The sequence below is a fragment of the Ursus americanus genome, chromosome 24, assembly GCF_024610735.1.
Source record: "Ursus americanus isolate L20-20 chromosome 24, mUrsAme1.1.p, whole genome shotgun sequence".
In the NCBI taxonomy this organism is placed as follows: Eukaryota; Metazoa; Chordata; class Mammalia; order Carnivora; family Ursidae; genus Ursus; species Ursus americanus.
Window position 1 is genome coordinate 30,072,436 of NC_142150.1, and position 22,699 is coordinate 30,095,134.

At 46.0% G+C, this 22,699-nt stretch overlaps 1 protein-coding gene across 12 annotated transcripts in view; it reads right to left on the reverse strand.

Moving 5' to 3' along the window:
• Window positions 1–3: 3 nt before the first annotated feature.
• Window positions 4–22,699, reverse strand: part of PHF21A (PHD finger protein 21A) — a 188,515-nt gene continuing 165,819 nt past the window's right edge. For all 12 annotated transcript variants that reach the window (XM_045808738.2, XM_045808734.2, XM_087854775.1 and 9 more), the window contains 9 exons: window positions 21,442–21,540; window positions 18,666–18,717; window positions 17,827–17,906; window positions 17,095–17,155; window positions 14,358–14,521; window positions 8,099–8,254; window positions 6,735–6,810; window positions 6,245–6,348; window positions 4–4,888 (listed from right to left, as the gene is read on the reverse strand). In XM_045808738.2, coding sequence (XP_045664694.1) covers window positions 4,631–4,888; window positions 6,245–6,348; window positions 6,735–6,810; window positions 8,099–8,254; window positions 14,358–14,521; window positions 17,095–17,155; window positions 17,827–17,906; window positions 18,666–18,717; window positions 21,442–21,540 — 1,050 coding nt within the window. In that variant the 3' untranslated portion in view covers window positions 4–4,630. The remainder of the gene's footprint in view (window positions 4,889–6,244; window positions 6,349–6,734; window positions 6,811–8,098; window positions 8,255–14,357; window positions 14,522–17,094; window positions 17,156–17,826; window positions 17,907–18,665; window positions 18,718–21,441; window positions 21,541–22,699) is intronic.

Consider the following 22,699-nt stretch of genomic DNA (forward strand, 5'->3'; position numbering starts at 1 on the left):
AGAGACTTTATTTGGCTTTATTTAGTAAAATGTTAAAATAAATAAATACAAATTGATCAGCTGCTCTGGATCCCCCCCACCCCCTCAAAACAAAAATGAAACAAACAAAAACAAAAAACTTTGAAGCACAAAACTCCAAATACAAGTTCTACCAAGACTGAAATCACAAAGGGCGTGGACAAGAGACAGGATTGGGGGCTGGCTGGCTCTTTTCTGCTCGGAGCGTGCTGACCTCTGGCTGCCCGTCCTGTCCTGCCTGACTGCAGCTTACCCTGGGCTGAGGACCCAACGACAGAGGTGCAGGGGCCAAAGGCTGCTGTGGGGGATGGCGGAGTCCTCAGGGAGGAAGGGCCTCGTGGGAGGGGGGAGCAAAGTGGAATCTGTGAGCCCTGCCCTTCCTCTACCAGGGCTATTTTTAAAAGTTCCACCCTGGCTCTCTGGAGGGGACGATCCCCAGCGTCCTCCCCTTCACTAATGCCGGAGGGCCAAGGAAATCTTCCCGGGGGCCGCCCCCTCCCTTGGAGAGGAGCAGACACCGAGGACGGCTATAAGTCAGGGTGAGAATGGGTCTCCTGTTTCCTGCCAAGGTGCCCAGCTGAGGGGTGGGGGTGAGGCCCACAGTCATTTACACAGAGCAGAGTTGCCCCTATCCAACAGAAGCCATGGAATCTGGAGAACCCAGGGCCTGGAGCGTACCTGGGCCACCATCCATCCCACTACCCAGGAGAGCCTTTTACCCCTGGGGTAAAAGTCTCCTAAATTAAGCCCTTTGGATAAATAAGAAAGACCACACCCTGAAAGGGAGTGAAGGGAGGAAACCTCTTTGCGCGCGCGCGTGGTGTGACTTGGGAGTAAGAGCCCAGAGAGGCTCTGCTGGCCCCCAGAGGAAGTATCAGAGATGGCTGGAGGGGCAACCGTCCATGCAGACCTAGCGGGAAACAGTCACCCTCACTTACGGGCAGAGGCGTGGGGGCGGCCGTTGTGCCCACCTGCACTACTGAGCCTGAGCCAGGAAGAAGCCGGGACAGGCAGGCCCCGCAGGGAAACCGGGCACTCGGATGCTGCCCCGCACAGGGAAGGCCCCCGAGCCCGCTTGCCCCAAAAGGCCTGATAAGGAATGGAGAGAGCAGAACTCCGGATGAGCTCAGCAGAGGTGAGACAAGACCCAACAGGCTCCAGCAAAGAAAAAGGACCTGCGGGCGGCATTGGCAAGAATGTGAGGCGGGAAGATGACAGCAACATGACCTCACCGGCTCCAGGGTGCAGTGCCTGCGCCACTGGCCTCCTGATCAAGGGCCCAGGGGCAGCCAACGCCTCGTCCCAGACCAGCCACTCCCTGGGCTCTGAAGTGACTGCGAAGCCAGCTGGCCTGAGATGTGCCTATGAGCAGCTAAGCCTGGGCATGGCGAAAGAGCAGCAGAGGGAAGGAGAAGAGGGAGGTGGAGACAGCCCAGGTGAGGAATCACGAACGTGTGTCTCGGGTGGTCACAAGCACCCACAGGTCTAGGGCACAGACAGAGGGTCTTCTCTTGGCAGGACAGTAGAGGAAAAGGAGGCGGAGTGACCAGGGCCTTTTCTTGGCAGTAAGTTAAGTTTTGGAATTTGAGTCCAGAACGTGGGTTTGGGGGCAGGGTTGCATTTTGTGCTCCACACCAGCGGACTCACAAAATAGCTCGTACCTGCACTTTAGGAAGAATCCCTATCCCAACCCCGGGTGAGGCCAGAGTATGTGTACTCACAGCAGCAGGCAAGATACCGGTCAGTGGTATCTCGCTCTGCCCCCCATCACCCCCAACACCCCGAGAATTCGCACGCAGCTCCTTTCTGAGCCAAGGCCTCTAGTGATGATCGTTTCCTAACTTCTTTCAAGAAAAGATAGGTCTTATGTGGCAACTCCCAGTCTCTGGGCCCAGACAAGTCAAATGGGAGAGCTTAAGACCGGGTGCACAGCCTGCTGCTGGGCTCTGAGCCTCTGCCAACTATTCCTCTCCAACTAGTCCAGGCATTTCCAAAGCTCCCTGTCTAGACGTAGCACCTTGGTTTCTACAGGAGAAAAGGGAGCTCCTCTGTCCCTCTCAGGCAACCTCGCAGCCAGGGCCTGACTCTGACGCCTATATAAGCCACTCTTAGTCCCCTAACATTCCTAGGAAGATGAAATGGCCGGTAGAGATGAGGCATATTTGACCTAAGAAGTAACCCTTTCTCTTGAATTTGCTTTCAGGGTTCTAACTGGGATCTCTGGGCCTAACTGGGCAAGGGAGAAACTAACGGGACCTTTTCTGCCCCTCCTAGACTCTGGCCATTATGGAGTATGGGGCGGGCTTGGGAGAGCTGTCCCAGGAGAGCTGGGGCGACGAGCGCCTGCCTCCCTCCTGTGGGCCAGGCACACGATGGGCCAAGGTCTCTGAAGAGGGCACACACCTGACAAAATTCACTTCGCACGAGGCAAGATGACAGAAATGGTCTGAATCTTTCAGAACCCTGGTTTTCTCAAAAAGGAGACAGGCCAAGCCAAGGCAAGCACAGCAATTCTAGCCAAAGGTCGCCCAGGAAGCTTGTGGATGGGCAAAGGGCAGTAAACTCTATCTCCAGTACCTGGAGCCAGCAGGCAGAGAAAGCGCTGGAGAGTCAGACCTCTTCAAAGGCAAGACAGACACAAAGGCCACCCTGGGGCTCTTTGTCTCAGAGACACCATGTACCCTCAAGACATCTCACTCCTTTGTTCTTTCTCAGCACCGAGGGCTGATGCAGCCAGCCTGCCCCCTGCACCCTCCCACCAAGGCCAGGGTGCCTGGGCACCAATGAGTGTCACTGGCCATGTCCTTCGAAGTTGTCCCCCAGGCACTCACAATGCTGGTGGCTGAAAGACGGAGAGCAGCACCAAAGGAAGGGATCTTATATAGGCACCAGCCTTTTGCTCTAGCAAAATCCGAGGAGACAATGGGTAGGGTAGGGCCCTGATACCATCCACACTCCATGTGGGCTTCAAAAACAGAAGCCCAGATCCCTGCGCCAAGAAGAGAGGACAGTCCTTTCCGAGGAGGGGAGAGTGGTGGGAGGGCTCGGCCGCTGCCCATCAGGGCTGCAGTCGTCCAGAGGACAGAAATCATGGAGACTCGCCCACCAGTCTTGAGACACAAACAGCAAAATGTCATCATGATCAGCAGGTTCTGTGCTAAAAAATTATAACTACACAGCATTTTCTCCAGTTCTGACACCTTTTTAATAGAAATCACTGTTTTTAGGAAACAAATAGCACTTTTGTAATTTTTTTTTACAATGTTTCTTACCTTGATCTTAATTTAAGTAACACTAGGAAGACCTCAATATCTTTTATTTTCCTTTTTAATTTAAAAAAAAGTTGTTGTTGTTGTTGTTTTCCCCAGATACAAAGATTTTTGCCCTTGCATAAAAAACAGTGCCCCGAACGATGACACAAGGACTCACACGGACTCACTGGACCTCACTGACACTATGATTCCTATTCTACCATGCACGGCCTCGACTACCCTTAATTGACTGTCAGCCTGAAAAACAGCTTTTCTATTCCTTATTTTAGTTTTTGTTACCAAAAAAGTAAAAGAAACAACAAAATAAAATTTTTCTTAAAGAAAACAAAACAAACCAAAACAAAACAAAAATTTAAAAAAAGAGAAAAGAAACATCTCCATTCAATTCACACACACCTGGGTCGCGTGCTGCTTCTCTCAGAATCTTCTCTTCTTATAAATATAGAAAAGGGATGGAGCTTGTTTTCAAGTAAAAATCACTGATCCACCTTTTTTTCCTCCCTGGACACACACACCCTTCTTCCCTGCCCCGGGCAATGGCCCCGCCGAGGCGGCCTCTTGCCTGTCCTTGGAGAGGGAAGGTAACCGATCATCCACGGGGATGCGCGCCAATTTGCCAAAGCAGGGAAGGAACGCGGGGGGGCGGGGGGGCGCCCAGGGCGGGAAGCGGAGTGCGCGGGAGAAGGACCCCGTGGCTGTCCTTGGTGTCCACCTCTCCGGGCACTGTGCCCCACCCCAGACAATAGGAAATACTGCTTATTTGATAGACTTTCCCCACCCCGACTCCCTCCCATTCCCTCCCATCCCTCCTCTGGGCACTGGGGTTGGTTAAATCTCGATTTCCTTTTTTTGGTTTTATAGTAGTGAAAGTTTAGAAACAGGAAAGCCCACACACTCTTTGGACTTGTCTTCTCTACCTAAACAAACGGCTCGGCAAATAAGGATCTGAAACCTGCTCTCCTCCCTCCGCCCGTCCCTGCTCCCCACCCAACGAAACAAAAACAAACCCATGGTGGCTGTGGAGGCTGCTGCAGGCACACACTGGTGTATAATAGAGAGAGTAAATATATTATTTCACTTGGCATGGTGCTGGCACAGAACCTCCAGCTGGCACTAGTTCATGTAACATGGTCCAATCTTTGCATGTACACACAGAATAAGAAGGATCAATTGGCAAACTCTGGTGCCACCTGGCACAAGCATCTTCTCTCTCTCTGGAACCAAAGAACCAAAAGAATTCTGTACTTTCCAGAAGAAATCCGGCTTTGCTTTTCTAGAGTCTTCAGTGTTTTTGCTCTCCTTGCCGCCGGGATCCCGTGGCTTCTCCTCGCGGGGCTCTGTTATTTAGTCTCGTCCCCCTGGGTACAGTTCGCTGTGCAGCTCTGGGAGGAGGGGGAGTGGGCCGGAGTGGAGGTGGCGGCGTTGGCAGGGGGGGTGCAGTCCGGGCCGTTGGAGACGGCCCCCACAGTGGCCTCAGAGTCTACAGGTTTGGAGAGGTCGATGCCGTGGATGAGGCGGATCAGCTGTTTTACCTTCTCCAGGGAGCTGTGCATCTCCTTCTGCCGGGCCAAGATGGTATTCTTCATTTCCATGCATTTCTGCAGCAAATGAGAGGGGCAGTGGCACTGAGCCTCTGTGGCTTTTAATTTCTGACAGGCCTGGCAGCCCTCTCTGGGGAAAAGAACCCTGCCGGCTGGTGTGCTGGCCTAGGCCTTGTTCTGCTCTGCACTGGAGGGGAAACAAGCGCCCAACGGAAGAAGGAGGCCCCACAGGCAGCAGGGAGAGTGCCAGTGAGTGGTTTCAAAGCCAACCCTGCTTGACACTAGGACTTAAAACCAAATGTGAATTACCACTCTAACGCTACAAAATAAAAGCAATTTAAAAACAACATTCCCAGAGCTGCGCCGAAGCTGGTTTGGGCAGGTTCAGTATGCTTCTGCCACGCAAATGGGTGCCAATGTGCTCTGGACTGGACTGAGCTTTCAAGGGTAGAAAACAAGCCAGTGGTATCTGGATCCAATCTGAGGGCTACCGAGAACCACTCGGATGGCAAGAATTTAGAGGCAGGCCTGGGGTAGCACAGTGATATTTGGGAGAATCAAACACTGCAGCCAATAGAAACCCTTACACTCGGTCATGGACTTGCAGTCTTTTGCCCTTTGGCCTACGGTCTCCCCCTGCTGCTGGCTTCTGTTCTAGGCAGGCAAAGAGATGTGAAACCTGCATGCCACGGGGAGTAGGGTGACGAGGAGAAAGCAGCTGAGTGGGACAGCCCAACTGCCACCAAGTCCAGGGTACCACCTGCTGTCCACGAGGGCTGAAGCCATCTGGCTCCAACAAGGGGAGGGGCACCTACTCAACGAGAAATAAAACCCGCTCTGGAGGGGCCCAGAATCTCTGCTGCAGATACAACCCGGTTTCCACCTGGACAGGCCAGGCTGGACAGTATTTACTTCCAATACTCGTCTCCAGGAGCCTCTCATCCTCAGGCTGGTCAGGAAAACCTGGAGACGCAATCAGCAGGGCGTGGAAGAAAGGACGGGAGCGAGGGGCCATGCAGACAGACCACTAACTAGGACGACGAGAAAGGCTGCTCTGTAGGGACCGGATCTGTGTCCACCTGGCGAGGGAGAGGCTTCACAGTCCTCCCAAACCCACTTGGGAACACACAGTGGGGGTGGCCATCCTGCTGTAGCCGCTACTTTAACTCTTCAGCCTGCAGACTGAAAATCCTCACTCAGATCAAAGCCGATGGGAGGTTCCAGAGCTTGGCGAAGGCACCAGATACCAACTGGCCACCTGTCCTGAGGGCCAAACTGTAACTTTGTGTCCACCCCAAGTTACCTGTGCTGTTACGCTGAAGGACCCGAATCCACTCTTGGAGCCACATGGACTTTTGTGCACGTGGAAGGGTCCCTAGCTGTATCCACCAGTGAAGCATGAGGTTTACTTACACTTATAGAATTGCTGAGCTGTTTCACCTTCTGCTCTAGCTGTTCTCGTTCTTGTTTTAAATCTGAACTCCATTTAAGTAATTTCTGTTTTTCTTCTTCTTTTGCTGAAAACAAAACAAAACTTTTTAACAATAAATTCTTTGAAAAGGCCAATGTGTTCAGAATGCTGGCCAAAGAAGATATTTTGCCCAAAGTTGCCCTGAGCTCCAGCCAGCGTGCAGATCGCACCCACCTCGACTTTCCCTTATTCTGTGTACAGCCACGCATGCTAAGGAAACGGTCAGTGGTAGGGGCCTGGCTCTAAACAAGATGCCATTTCTCGTTCTTCCTCCCCAAGAAAATACCACACAAACTTTTCATTCTGTTCAAGAAAAGCTTTTCATTTTTAACTTTAAATTTCCTTTTGAAAACAAAACAATGTGGCATTCCAGTACTTTTTTTTTTAAGCAAGGGGAGGCTTACACAAAAGGGAGTGTGGACGATTCTTTACCTGCTTTGTAGGCGATATAGGAATGAACAATTGCTAAAGTTCCAGGCCATGGAATTGCTTCTTCCTTCTTCAGCATCTGAAATGAAGTTTAGAATTTTACCTTGAAAGGAGGTATAAACATATCCCCTGCGTAGTGACAAGCAACGTGTCTGTAGCTACTGGCAGACACAATCCAGGAAGGATTTATGGTGGCAGGGTTGCAAAACCCTGGTCTATACTTTCTAGACCATGAAGTTCCAGATACTCCTGACAGGATGAGGTTTTCCTGACAGGAAAAGCCAAGCCACTTGAGCCCCAGCTTGGAAAGAGGCTGGGACTTGGCTGGGCATTGCTAGCTTCTCGTCTATGCCACATATGAGGCCCAACTACTCTGACAGAACCGCTGGCAGACAAGCCACAAGCCTGCATGATGGCAGCAGCCACGCACGGACAGTCGCACCCTTGACCAGCCTGTCTCAATTTTAGTTTTATATGTCCCTCAAAGACAGCCTGACCAAGGAGATTAAATATCAGTTCCAAATACTAAAGTATAATCTAGACCTTGTGTAGAAAATTATCAGACGGTCACAGCGCAGCACCAGGAGAGAACACAGAGAGAATGGTCTCTACTATCTCGTGAAGATAGTAGGATGAGGACCAGGATTAAAAGGGGAAAGACTGGAATTCTCTCAAACAGGATTCCAAAGAACTGAGCAGCATCCCAAAGCTTGCTGGGCTCTTGGGTCTGTTTATTATTTATACTTTGCCTACTTCCAAAAAAGACGGAGACAGCTTACCATAAGAACATAAAGGTACACGGATAGTTGAGAAAAAGAGAGCAGACTGAACAGAAGAGAAGGGAAGAGGCTAGGACAATTAATGTTTGCCTTTCAAGTCCATGCCACAGTAAGACGGCCACTTTACAGTTAGTTCTCTGATCCCGGTGACAACATAGGTTAAAGGTGAAACTGTTGTTATTTGAATTAAACAGTCAATTGGGCACTTTCCTTTAAGGGTTTTATTTCCAAAAGAAGAGTCTCAAAACCACCTACTGGGTTTGGACCATTCTTAGAGAAAGAGGCAGAAAGTCTTATGGCTTTTAAAGAGCAAGGTCATGAGAAGATAAGTCATTTTAAATAAAGGGAAGCAGTTAGAGTCTTTACACCTACACACAGACTCACCACCTCAGTAACAGGACAGAGAAGCTTGAGAGGATGGAAGCTACGTGGGTGAGTGCGGTGCCATGAACAGACCAGAGGTGGCCAGGGGAACTACCAGGAGTGGGAAAGACTCCACCATTCCCCCAGACCTGAGGGGAAAGGAGGTCCTCCTGACTGTACTTTTTCCTCCTCAGCCCATCACTCTGTCTGACCCACCCATAGTACCTGGTCCTGACATCTGGGACAGATCCACATGCCCTTGGGAATCGTTTTCAGAGGAGGGTCTAAGCAGTCCAGATGATACACACGGGAACACGTGTCACACATAAGCAACTGGCCACTTTTTCTGCAAACGCTGCAAAAATCCTCATGGATATCACCCTAGGAAATTGAGAGGAAAGGTAAGAGAAAGGACAAAAAAGGTAAAATATGAATGTTAACATGCACATTCTGGACATGTATGTTTCAGGACAATCAGCTGTGCCCCCTCCAACATGTTACAAAAGTATTCGAGGAAAGTAGGAATTACCAAGGACACGGCCCCCACTTGTTCCGTACGACTGAGGTTCCCTGGGCAGGGACAGCATCCTTAAACTAGAGTTTACAGAAAAGCTGTGTAATCACCTAGGCCCAAATTAACTTTACAGGTGACAGCTCACAACTTATGTGTTGGTAGAGTCCAACCCACGAATTATAAAGGTGGGAGCCACTGAAACCCATTCATAACGTGTTCTACTACGATAGGACACAAACAATTCTCATTACCCATCATTTTTAGGGGAGTTCAGGATTGGGAAAAGACAGACAAGAAATGGAATTTTACTAAATTCTTTGCTTGCTCAGGGAGAAAAAATACAGTGCACGTTCAAATGAGAAAAGATTAAGTCAGGAACAAATTAAACTCACATGAGCTTTCTAACATGAAGAATTTTAAAAAGCCAGAGCAACAGCTGACAATGTTCACTTAAAACCACTATTTGGCATTTGCTGTTCAATGGACCGTTCTATGCTGGAGGCTTTATTCCTCCCCATAAAATACGTCACCAGATGGAAAAAGACAAGCAGCCCCCGTGTACTCTGCCTGTCTCCCCACCCCCACCTCTGATAGTGCGGGTTCTCAGGTAAGTCTGCTGGAGCCCCCTGAACAGAAGGCACCATCAGAAAAAAGCAGAGCTACTTAAATTGGAGAGAAGAACACTGGGGGAAAAAAAAGGTATTTAGGGAAAAGGTATTTTTCAGCAGGTCAATCCCTGGCTTGTTCTGGGAATAGCACCGATAGAGACACATGGGAAGGAAGACCGAAGGGACATGCCGGAGGTTAGCCAGCAAGGCAGTGCCACAGCTGGGAGCCCCCTCTTCGCTGCCAGCGTGTTGTTTTAGATTTCTGGGCTATTCTGCTAGAAGGCCTGATACAGAAACTCTGCACAGGAAGCAATGGAGCATTGAACAATGCTCAAGTCTTCTTGTCTATGCTACAGAACCCCTCAGCCACCACTGCTGGAGGAACTTATCTTCCCAGACCTACAGCTTCTCTCTAAAGAAATGGAAACGTTTGCTATAATTCACTAGGGTATCCAGAGCCTAGAAAACTGGCTGCAAAAAAGATAATCCGAGTGTGGACTGGTTTTTAGTCTTTCTTAGTAAGAAAATGTGACCTCTGGGCAATAAAAAAGATACTCAGGATACGAGCAAAAATACTGCACGAGTGTGCGGCCTCCAAGCTCAGCTTTGAGGCAGCAAAAGAGGTTAAGGCTTCATTCCTCAATTAACTGTAACTTTCTTCTTCTTGCATTCTTAAAATCAGGCTGAAAGGCACTCTTCTCTAGAGAAACAGTCTTTCTTGAACCTGAGTCCTGTGTGAGTCTGCATCTTTATGAAGTTTATAAAAATTTTAAGGTTTCAGAGACTGTTTCACATGAATCCTAGATAAATTACCCGGGATGAAGTAAACAAAAGTGTTGGGTATTCTGTTGGGTACAGAGTTCTCCCTTTCCTTTGCCCCTGAGCAGGAGAACATCAAGAAGTGGAGGGTGGACAGTATGTTAATAAAGGTTAGCTGATTTCTTTCAAGTTCTGAAAGGAAAGAAGGCTTCCTATCCTATTTCCATGTTCTAGAGCAATAGTTCTCCGTCTGTTTGGTGTCAGGACCCCTTTACAAATCTTAAATTACTAAGGACCTCAAAGAGCTTTTGTTTATGTGAGTTATATTTATTGATATTTACTGTATTAGAAGTTTTAAAAGTTTTCGGTTTTGAAATAATTACAGAATCACAGTAAGTTACAAAAATAGTATACTGAAAAACTGTAAAACCCCAGAACACACAAGTGCACATTCCATGAGCCATCAGAGTTATGACTTCGCTACAGGTCATGTAATATCTGGAAGACTTCACTGGTTACTCTTGAGAGAAAGAGAATGAAAATGGCAAAGAATATTTTAGTATTATTATGAAAATAGTTTTGATTTTATGGACCCCGAAAAGAGTCTCAGGGACCAAACTTGGAGAATGACTGCCCATAGAAATGAATAATAAGATGCCAGGGTATAGCTTTTATCTACCCAGAATGGTTCTCTGCTTAGCTTAAAGACAGCAGAGGAAGTCCCATGGAGGGGCTGCTCCAGGTCAAAAGGCTCAGGCCTTGGTGACTGAGTTGTCACCATAAACCAAACGTTAAACTGAAAGATGGTGACCCGCGATTCTTTGCTAGGAGCTGAGCATGTATGTTTCTTGCAAACACCCAGGCTATTATCAACTGCAACTTCATCATTTGCTAAAAGAATTTTGTAACTATGTCAACGTATCTTCCCTTCTCATAAAATGATAGTGGCAACAAGGTCTATCCTGAGGATTAGTGTCTGGCTGGGTTTTGTATTACCAAGTCCTTCTAGACGGTTACTGATCCCCAGGAAATGCTTGCCTCTCAGCTGTGATTGTTTAATTAATGTTGCTGGGGCTTGTCCGACCCAGCAGCAAACACACAGAATCCGGTGTGATTTTAATCACTACCACTGTTGGGATACTGTAAAAGTAGAAGTCAATTATCTTAAAAAAAAATCCATTCCACTAGGTTTAACTTAGGAAGTTCTAACATATTTAGTGGTTTTAGAAAAGCCTCTTTCACCTTCAGATTTCTGAAAAGAGCAGTGTTTGCATTTCAAGACAAAACCTGGCAGAAGCTTTTACTTTGTGATTTGATCCAAGTAGAACCTTGGGGTTCAGTCTCTCAAAGAAAGCCACAGATCCCCCATCAGGGGTCAATGTTTAGGAAAGAGACTCACGTGCAGAACCACAAAATCACCTGTTCCCCGGCATTTGTACACCCTGTGGAAGACCGCTACCAAGAGGTCATAAGCCAGCAATCCCTCCGGCAATGCTTCTGCTGAAGAAAAGCTGGGACGATCTTTGGTACCAGCAAACAAGGTTTCTGACAAGGACTCCTGGTACTCATTACTCAGGACAGGTAGAAAACCTTCTACTCAGGACAGGTAGAAAACCTGTATCAATTACTAATGTCAAAACTCAGGCAGGCTGGGTGAAATTCTGAATTTCAAGAGCAAGGCTGAGTCTGTAGTCACCAGTTATGTCCAAGGAAGGAAGGCTGCCAGAGAACAGAACTCCACTATGACCTGGTCCTCCAAAGAGGACACTTCCTTTGCGGCTTCTAGAATTTCAATTCAGAATGTGCATACGGTATTGTTTTGTTCTTTGGAAAAGGGTACACCATTAGTAAGCACTGAGAACCTTCCAGTTCAAGGGACATTTTACCTGAAGGTGATCCTAAAGACAAGGTCTGTAATTCACAAAAGAAATGGGACATGTACAAACTGAAACTCTTGGTTCCCTCCTCAACCTGCTCCTCTTGCCATCTCTAGTAAACGACAGTTTTATCCTGTTAGTTGCTTAGGCCCAAAACTCTGGATTCGCCCTTGACTATTCTCTTTTTCTCATACTTCATATCTAAGCCTGCCAGCTCTTCAAAATATATGCAGACTCAGTCACTTTCCTCCATTTCTATGTCTCCCACCCCACCAGGCCAAGCCGTCCTCAGCTCTTGCCTCCTAACTGGTCTCCCTGCTCCCATCCTATCCTCTCCACAGTCTGTTCTCTAGGTTTTAGACACAGTGATCCTTTTAAAATCCAAGTTGATTTTGTAAACACCTTAAAAATAGTAAACACAGGCAAGAACCATCAAAGGATGCTAAAACCACTGGGTAACAGTTTGTTGGGGAACTGGATACTTAAACAGACCCAAAGCTATCTCTGCTAAGAGAAAAGAGGCATCTTTACAAGTGGAGAATTTGATGCAATCTATGTTAAGAGATGAAAGCTAACATCACCAACAACGGGACAGACCGACTGACGGCACACGCTGCTCTTTGTGATCTGTTGGAAAGGACGCACCATCATGTATCTAGTGTTCCTATAAAAATGCATACCCTGAGTCTACTCTTGAGGAAACAATCAGATGATCCAAATGGAGGGACACTCCACACAGCAACTGGCCTACCTTTTAAGAAATGTCAACGTCACGAACGACAAAGAAAGGCTGAGAAACTGCTCCAGAATAAGGAGATGAAAGAGACAATACCATGACAAAAATATCAAGAGTGATCTTAGCTTGGATTCTGGAGCAGAAAAAACAAAGTGAGACAACTGGAGAAACCTGAATATGGAATATATAGTCTAGAATAATATTTACTCAATATGAAGTGTCCTCAATTTGATAGCTGCATTGTGACTATTTCAGAGAATATCTTTGCTCCTAGAAGATAAATGCTGAAGGGTTTCGGGTAAAGATTCACAGTGTCTGCAACTTCTTAACTAGGTCAACAAAAAGTGTGTGTGTGTGTGTTTGTGTGTGTAGGGGGAACATATGTGGCAAATGGTAACAATCAGTGAATGTGGGTGAAAGGTATATATTTGCTTTGTATTTTCTTGCAACTTCCCTGTAGCTTTGAAATTTTTCAAAATGAAAAGTTGAAAAATTACGTCACTCTTCTCCTCAAAGTCCTCCAGTGGTCCCCCATCTCCCTCCACGTAAAAGCCCCAAGGTCCTGCACCCTGGGCCCTGCCACCTCTGGGGAGTCATCTCCCACTATCTCCGCGCTCCCTCTGCCCTGCTGTCCTGGTCTTCTTGCCTTTCCTCCACACCATGTGCGTGCACACCTCATGGCTTCTGCACTGCTGTCCCCTCTGCATGGAATGCTCTCCCCCTGACATACTCTCACACCTTCCACTTCCTACCAGAAAGGCTCTCTTCCCTCTCTTCATAAAATAGGAGCCTGGGGCGCCTGGTGGCACAGCGGTTAAGCATCTGCCTTTGGCTCAGGGCGTGATCCCGGCGTTATGGGATCGAGCCCCACATCAGGCTCCTCTGCTATGAGCCTGCTTCTTCCTCTCCCGCTCCCCCTGCTTGTGTTCCCTCTCTTGCTGGCTGTCTCTATCTCTGTCAAATAAATAATAAAATCTTTAAAAAAAATAAAATAAAATAAAATAGGAGCCTGCTGCCATAATTCCTTATCCTCCTTATTCTGCCCCAGTTTTCTTTACGGCACTTAACCGCTACCTTTAATGTGTTCATTTGCTTTTCGCCTGCCTCTGGCCCTGTAACAGGAGCTGCTTGAGGGCAGGAAGTCGGGTTTTGTTCCCTGTTCTATCGCCAGCCTCAAGAACAGCCCTTGCTCAGCATGGTAGCGCTCAGCAAGTATTTGCTGACTACAATCACTGCTTTGTAAGTGCTCATTTAAAATCTTAGGGCGCGTGCGAGAGAACCACGCACTGACGGTCACCACAGGGAAGCGGGGGGAACAGGTGAAGGGGATTAAAGAGCACACTTATCATGATGAGCACGGAGTACAAGGTGTCCAACCGTTGCATCACTATAGTGTACACCTGATACTAATACAGCACTGTATGGTAACTATACTAGAATTAAAATTAAAAACTTAAAAAAAAGCAAAATAAAAACAAAGAACATCTCAGGGTACTAGTTTACAGTCCTGCAGTTTCTACATGCGGGCTACTAAACAGCTGACACTTCTTCAGGACCCTGTTTGATCAATTCTGCTGAATAAAGTTGCTTGAAAGAAAAGTTTCCCACTTCTTGAATTCTGGAAACAAGGACTGCCGGGGAAACGTGCGCCTTGTTCCTTTTCCTCACCCCAAAACATGGACGATGGAAACCTGGGCACCTTTCAGTTATATGAGCTGGCTTCTTCCCACCCCATCCCCCTGCCTGAGAACTCATTCACAGCAAATCAAATCCAGATTTAAACAACTCTGACTGAGCCTCCTGATGTTGTAAGTGATTCTCAAGGACATGGCAGGACCTGGGGCCCAGGCGGAAAGCCGCCTTACACGGTCTACAGTGTACTGTTCCAGGGTTAGTCAAGGAGATGCAGCCAGTAAGGAGACAACACATGATAACGGTTTCCCCAGTTTAAGCTCTCAGAAAGAGAGCGTGCTTTTCCCAAGTTACTTACGTCTGTGGAGGTGGGGCTGGGCAGGGACACAGGCTGAACAGGTGCAGGGAAAGTGAATGTGGTCTCTGTCTTTTCATTTTCAGGGGAGTCAGGATGACTGGATGGGGGGGATGTTGGGGTAAGGGCTCCAAACCCCAGCACTGCATTGTATTTTGGAGGACGACCTATATACCAAGAGAAGGGAACAAAAGGGAAAAAAGGGGGAGGGAAAGAAAGGGGGAAAAATGATCTTACATACCTTTGGCCAGTGTTCCTCATTGGCTAGCATGGAAAAGGAAGTGAGGTAGCAGACAGAAGGTTAATACAATAGTCCCAAAGATAGGAAGAGAAGCAAAGATTTAAATGTCATTAGAAACAACTGCATGAGTCTCAAAAGAAAGGAGGATAAGAGAGCCCTGGAGAATGACAGGAGGGCTGCATCATGTCAAAGGGCCTGGCCTTGGGTGGATCATGGTGAGACTCCTGGACTCTTACGATCTGAGATTTCTAGCATGAGAACAAGATGCCAAGCTCAACAGGGCCACAGCTAGGAATAAGAGTCTATTTTTTCACTTCTTCTGCATATTGTTCTCTAAGGTTTCTCTGTAACCATCCTCCTTACAATCACTAATGATTCCCTGTTCCCACAAATGGATTTATTTACGATTTCTGCTTTTCCTTTTCTCTCTTATCTATATTTTGGTCATTTCACTGCTTGTGAGGGTGGAGAAAGGCAAACTGAGGAGGCAAAACTCAAGTTAACTATTCTCACCCCTTGCTGGTAGAGCTGGTGACAAATATGTTCTGGGACTAGCTGGAACCTAAGAGCTAAAAGGATGATCTGAGCTTAACAGTGATTTGAAGTATGTCTGGAGTCAGATTCCCTCCCCAGTTAATCAAGAACATCTCCCCGCTTCGGTCACAAACACTCTGGTGAACTACAGGTCTATGGACAGGTCATGTCGCCAAACCTCAGAGAAGGCCCTGCCATCAGCAACGTTGCTGAAAGACTGATTGGAGCAAGAGCACTGGGAATCAAGCCTCATGGCTACAGAGGATCTATAAATGAAGCCTGACGGGTGTGGCAAGACTGGTCAACCACTCCTGCCTTATGATACATCTAAGCCGGGGTCCCTGACAGAAGGGCCAGGATCAAAGCTTGTAAGCTTTGAGTGATCAAAAGTATATGTTCAGCATGGCAAAGGGAAAAAAAAAAAAAAAAAAAAGCCAGAGAGGCACACAACTGCCTACAAGCACTGGTGAAAGGTACAGGCGATCACAACTTTGCCAACAGTTCTAATTTATATCAGGGTTATGCACAAGTGTCATGATTCTGTCAGACATTACACAAATGTTACCTATCTGTGTTAAACTGGCAATGTCTGCAGTACAAAGACAGATCATACAGGTTTGTCTTTTCTAGGGAATTGAGGGCTGCCCGAAGGGGAAATGAAAGATGAACGTTCTTTGTTTACCCACAGAAGGCACATCCTAGGCATTGTGAATACAGGCTTTCATCCTCTGACCTTGGCAAGTGATGCCAAGGTCTTTCTGGCTCGTTTAACCCCTGTCCTCTTAGCAGACAGTCCCCACCAGCAGACCAATTAACTGTGGGTTCTGACTGGGGGCTCCTTTCTGAGAACTGGGTCAGAGGTCACTAAAAATTGCCAAAAATAAAACAACAAAAAATAACCCACAACACTGGTTACTGTGGCCCAGGAATCAATAGGAAGCAACGACTTAGGGTTTCCCATGGAAATATTTTTGGCCACCTAAAGGACAGGTAGGCAATGAAACGGAATGGGACACTGAGGGTGGGTACACGATCTCTCTTGGGTGAGGAGGTGGTAATGGTACAGTTGCAGCCCTGCCTAAGGCAGACAAAAGAAAAGGGTCAGGATGACCTCCTAGGCTTCCAATAGCTCTGAGACAGTGTGTGCTTATGCAAAAATTAGTATGCTACTCCCCTCACTCTGCAACCTTTCTAGCCTGGAACTGTAATTCAGGGACACATTATCATGTGCAGAAAGGGACCTTGGGACGTATTACTGACATCAAAGAACAATTTCAGAATCTTGTTTATGAGCTCCAACTCAGAGCTATTAAGACCTACTCAGACCTGCACAGAGGGCTGCTGCCTCTACCCTACCCACAAGTAAGGGGCGCCACCCCAACCCCCAGGCCTGAAATAGGGGGACAGTGCTTTAGGAACTTCTACTTTGGGGAGCCTGTTTCGACCATGACCTCCTCTTCCTTAGCTGGAGATGCCCTCAACTCATAGATTCTAAGTTCTCAGTGTGGCTACACCTCTCCTTCCTGGAAAGTCTGCAGCTCACAGAAACCCGAGTCATGCTCTGGTCTCGCTGGCAGCAAGACAACTTAGACACTACTAAGAACACCTTGGCAACAGCAGTGCTCTGTTCTGCTCAATGATGCTAAAATGCTTCCTTTCACACAATGTTCTGTTCGCTGTGCTATTCATGGACAGCCTGGTGGGCCTGGGGCAGAAATGCTGTATTAAGCCATTTCCTTGAGTCAGCTTTGCCAGAATCCTAGGAAAGGCAGCTTGCGATTCAGTATACAGAACTCTAAGGAGAAATCTCTCTCTTCTCCCCCCATTTTCAGAGAACAACAACAACAAAACTATGTTCAAGGGATTTAGGAGTTAGGCTCTAGGACAAGGGGAGGCAGGAGGGGGAAGAAACACAACACAGAAAGCAGAAGCAACAGCGAGGGAGAGCTGCAAAAAGGTACTCACCTCTCTTCCGGGTCCCAGGATGCATTGTACTGTTCAGGTATGTGACTGCACTCTTCTTACGCTTTGAGGATTGAAGAAGGAAAGGTAACTAGTTGAATAGCATGGTTACTACCAACACCGGCACAAGCTACAGACCAAGCACAGCATGCCTGTCAACATGCCCGCGAGTGAGTGCAAGTCACCCCAAGGTCTCAGTGCTAATGGGCTTTATTATATATACTTGGCTCTGAGAGAATAGAATATTCCAGAGAGGTCTGCCTCTGCTTCGGATGACAGCTGTGTTGAAGCCAAGATGAGTTAAACATTTTTTTTTAAAGATTTTATTTATTTATTTGACAGAGAGAGACAGCCAGCGAGAGAGGGAACACAAGCAGGGGGAGTGGGAGAGGAAGAAGCAGGCTCACAGCAGAAGAGCCTGATGTGGGGCTCGATTCCATAATGCCGGGATCACGCCCTGAGCCGAAGGCAGACGCTTAACCGCTGTGCCACCCAGGCGCCCCAAGATGAGTTAAATTTTTAAGGTAGGTTTGTATTTGCTCAAACTTCGGGAAAAAAACTAAGGGAAAAGCAGTGAATAATAATTTAGCCAGAGAAAACCCCATCATTTCACAAAGCTGGCCAAGCATAATCAAGATACTGTTCTTCAGTAGGTTTTTAGATAGGAGGAGATGGAAAAAAATCATCACTAAAACTAGAACAGTGAGGGGAAGGCCAAGCGCTGGCCGGGAATACCTCTGGCTCAAAGACGGCCCCACTGTACACCGGATTTGCTGTTGTTCTTCTTTTTCGCTCTTGCCTCTTGCTTTGGATTTCTTGGGAAAACAAAAGGGTCGAGTTAGAAGAGAGGTATAGAGAACCTCAAAAACTGAACTTTACTGTTTATCTTTTGGTTTTCCCATGACAAACTAGAAATGGGGGCACATCTCCTGATCTCACTGCAGCCCCAGCAGAGGCAAGCACACCTCCGGGAACAAAGGTGGAGGACCGTCCACTCTGACTGCTCAGAAAGCAAGACCATGCTGTCCCCCAGCGGCTCTCTCTGACCCACAGCTTAACAGCAGACAACACATCTAAACAAGCTGTCCTCATCTATTTTTAGTTCACTGGAAAACAGGTGTGGATGAACTTTATCCACAGACCTAGACTGAGTAACCACAGTTCACCATTCTTGAGTTAAATAACTAGGACAGGGGTAGCTTTGTAACTGCTCTTAAGATTCAGATAACCCAGAGTGACTGAAAAATACAAAGACTTGTCAGAGGGGCATCTGATACTTTGTGCTGTCAGGGAAAAAAAAAAAAGAGTTCCTCTAAGGTGAAAAGAAGTCAGTTTAACAGAGGCAACTGGGGAATCTCCCCTGGACAGCAGTGTGGATGACAACAGGGAGGGGAGGGGATGAATGTTAGATAGAGAAAAGGCAAGTTTGACTCCAAAGCAAAGAAGGTCCACATTAGCTGAATCATACTCTATTCGTGTTCCAGTGTTCTACATTCTACAATAAACTCAACACCATTTTCAAGAACAAAGCTCTGGGCCAGAAGCAAGGCAGCACCATGAATATCTTCTCTTACCTTCTAGATGGTCATGTGTTACCAATCCTAGAGACACCATGAAGGCAAGTTTCTGTGCCAGAGAAACAAGAATGTACTTCAGTTTGGGTTCTCACAAAGCCAACTGCATGTTCCTAGTTAGACTCCTTGGCAAAGCCAGCCCAACGGGCTGGTCGCTTGAAGGAAGGAGGCCAGGTTCAGGTGACCCAAGAACAGACACCTTCCAGAGCCACTCTGGAGGCTTTCTGGTCTTACAGGGATCAAACGAGAAGGACTGGGGCCTGCATCTTCTACTTTCTCAATGACAGAAATCAGCAACTTTGAATGCCCTAAGTTTTTTTTTTTTTTTTTTCCAGAAAAATCCTCATATAGGGAAGAGGATTTCGTACTCAAAAAACATGCAGAGGGTTACGAAGAGCCTCCCATACCACCGGCTCCAGATGCTAAGTGCTTCTTCACTTGTCACAGCAGGCCAGGGTTTCTGATGTTTTTACCACCAAGGACTGGACAATGCCAACTCAGAGCTAAATGAGTTTTAGGAACAACAGCAGACGGTCCTGTTTAATACTATGGTTTTTGAAACAAACATGGACCTAAAAATTATGGAGGAATCTCCCTTTGGAGAGCACTCTCCGGGCTCCATCAGAAGTTAAACCGATTAGAATACCGAACCTCAAAGCTCGAACACTAGATGCCTAGAGTTGGAGAGAGCAACAGACGGATTCTTATTTTGCTCTGTAGTCACGTGTGGTCTGGAAAGTATGTCCTCATTTGCAAGTGGTTGCTGAATATACCAAACACTAGATCACCAATTTCCCTCACCGATAATAAAGAATACCATCAATTGTTAGGACATATTCCTGTAGAATTGTTTCTATCACCACTTGGGCTTTAACAATCCTGATAGCTTCCCCTCAACATTCAATACCACGATGCTTTGGCCTGAAGTGAGAGATGCAAGCTCTTTCAGATACTGAGTGTTTTAGGAAGAAACAGTCCCTGAGCAAGCCACTTGAGAACACAGAAGTGTCCTTTACTGGTATCCTCAGGGTTCTGAAGAAATGTTTTTATTTTACTTCTTATTTGAAAAACTTAGCTGGGAGCCTATCCCCTTTAGTAAGGAAAAGCACTCAGACTCGCTGCCCGTTTTCTACACTGCACGTTGAAATGGCATGCATTTTGTGACTGCCAGTTAACTACATTCCAACTTTTCACTATTCTTCACAACCTGATCAAGACTAGAAGGCTGTCTGCCAACTGTTCTGTTTGTAAAGCAGTGTGTGGTTTGACATTAAGATGCACCTTCTTTTAATCAAGTAACAGTACTCTTCTTGGCCAGTCACATCCAACTCATCTTTGCCAGTCGAGTTCAAGCTCACATAAAAAAAATGTAAAAAAACCAACCACTCCTCTCCTCTGGAACAGATTTTCAGGGATAAAGAGAATAAAAAGTTGTTAAGAACTTCTGCCTCATCTATGCATCACACGTGTACCAAAAACTAATTTATTCTCTTTATGGCAGTGATTCTGTCCAGTTAGAAGGTGAAATATCCACCACTCTACACGGTAGTAGTACTCACTGGCCCGCACTGGGCCACCAACATAAGATATCCTTTGGTTTCCTTTGGTAATTTTGTGGATGACGTCATAAGTTCCTCAGCAATTTGCATCACTGGTACGTCTTTCTGGTTCAAGTTTTGGTCCCTTCTTTACACATACTTTAAAAACGAATCCATTCATATCCAAAAGAATAATAATTTGTACCTGTTTTAGAAAAACCGGAACTGGCTTAACTTAATAAATCACCGCTTTAAAAAAAAAATGACATGAAGTTTTGATGGCTTCATGTTACTATTTGACATGGTTTCATTAAAAAAGAATGCATTGAGGACAGAAGGAAATAGATTGCTGGTCTAATAAAGTCCAACTATCAGATTCATCATCATATTACGTGTCCACATTTTTCTTTTAGAGCTGCTTATGCAAGAGCCAAACTAAAAAATTCTTTTGTCTAAGAGGACACACACATTCACATTGTGTATCTGTACCAGTCCTGTTTGCTATGTAAGTTTGTAATTCTATCCTAAGTTGTAGTACAGATGTTACTATTTTCATCCCTACTTTTAGGCTTCAACAAACAACTTTTGGGCTACTGATTCATTTGGGGTTTGGGAATCCGGTGCAGTGCAATGGCAGAAACAAAAATGCACGTATAACAACTGTAATCGATAACATAAATAGACCTTAGCTGAGTGAACTGGACGGACCTCTTAGAAATGTTGGCTGAGACAAACAAAACATAATTACCATGAGGAATACCCAGGAAAATGATCATTAATCTTATATTTCAAATTTGTAACGTTGCATGAAATGCCTGTATGCCAGCTCACGGACACTCCAGGCCACACTCTCTTTTTTTTTTTTTTTTTTTTTAAAGATTTTATTTATTTATTCGACAGGATAGAGACAGCCAGCGAGAGAGGGAACACAAGCAGGGGGAGTGGGAGAGGAAGAAGCAGGCTTCCAGCGGAGGAGCCTGACGTGGGGCTCGATCCCATAACGCCGGGATCACGCCCTGAGCCGAAGGCAGACGCTTAACCGCTGTGCCACCCAGGCGCCCCCCAGGCCACACTCTTAATCTGCCTTAGGCCAAACCGACTAGGCAATACATTATCAGATAGTGAGGAAGCACAAGGAAAGGAAAATCAAGTGACTCAGAGAGCAAGTGTCCCTCCTGGTTTGTGAGAATAAGTCACATCCCACAGACTGAGCCATGCCTTTGGAGGGCTAAGCCTACCTGAGGGTTCTCCTCCCGTTTTGGTTTGGGTGCAGCAGGTGGAGTGATGGTACGGCTCTCTGTTTGTTTCTCATCTGTTTCTGTGTGGGATTTAATTGTCTAGGGAAGGAAAATTAAATGAAAATTTAGAATTCACTTTTTATTTAAATAATGAAAACATAGTTTAACTGTAGCCAATGAGGAAGAAAAAAAAGAACATACTCAAATTGGAAACATTAATAAAGGAGGTAATATGGATTACATTTTGGAAGGGTGAAAAATAAAATGAAAGGCCCCAGTTGAAATAAATTGTATAACTAGAGTAGATACGAATCTATAACTACAACAGTCTAAATTATACAAAAAGAAAAATGCACAGCTTAATTCCTATGTATAAAAATGAGTTTAAATTGCTCTGATTTCACTCTATTTTAGGATATAGGGGCAGTTTTCCAGAAGGAAGCCCACTCTTGTTACATATGGGTCAAACTCTAGTCCGCAGCATGCTTAAGATCTGAATAATGTAAAAAAAAAAAAAAAATCTTACATATACTTTCTTCTATTTCCAATTCCTATCATAACCTAAGAGAAAATGCAGAACTATCCTCACTTGGGATATTTAACACCTGCCTGTTTCATTCATTAGAGATGCACTTGCCAAGGAAAGGTCATCTTGCAAGAGGCTGACACTCTGATTACCCCCAACCTTGTCTTCCAGATGCATCCATTCAAACAAAAGAACACCAGTAGCATTACCATCTTTAAGCACAAATGGCAGCTAGCAAATTGGTAGACTGGGGTTGCATTACTATTCTTATTATGACTCAATGGCTAATTCATTTTATGAACCTTGTAAATACTGAAATGATATTAGAACAGTGGATATAAAACTGTGAACACGAACCTAATTTAGTTTTTCAAATTAAAAAAAATGTGGATGCTAATTGTCTTTCTGTATGGCAGCAAGGAATTAAATAAATGAGAATGAAACTGATTACTGATGAGGAAGAAGCTTCGGTCCTGTAAGCAGAACATCAAAAGTTCTCAAAAATCATTATGTTGAAAAATATGCTACCAGATCTGAAAAAACAAATACAATCACAAAGATCTTTCACTTTATTTCCTAGCCACTTCCATATTTTCCTTCTGCTTCTCATATTATTACTTTAGGAGAATGTCAGCATCTGCCTTATAATACTGTGGCAGTCACTGTTCTGGGGCACAAACGCTGCCTGATATTCTGTTTTTCATCAGTTTCCTGTCCTATTTCCTCCTCCAT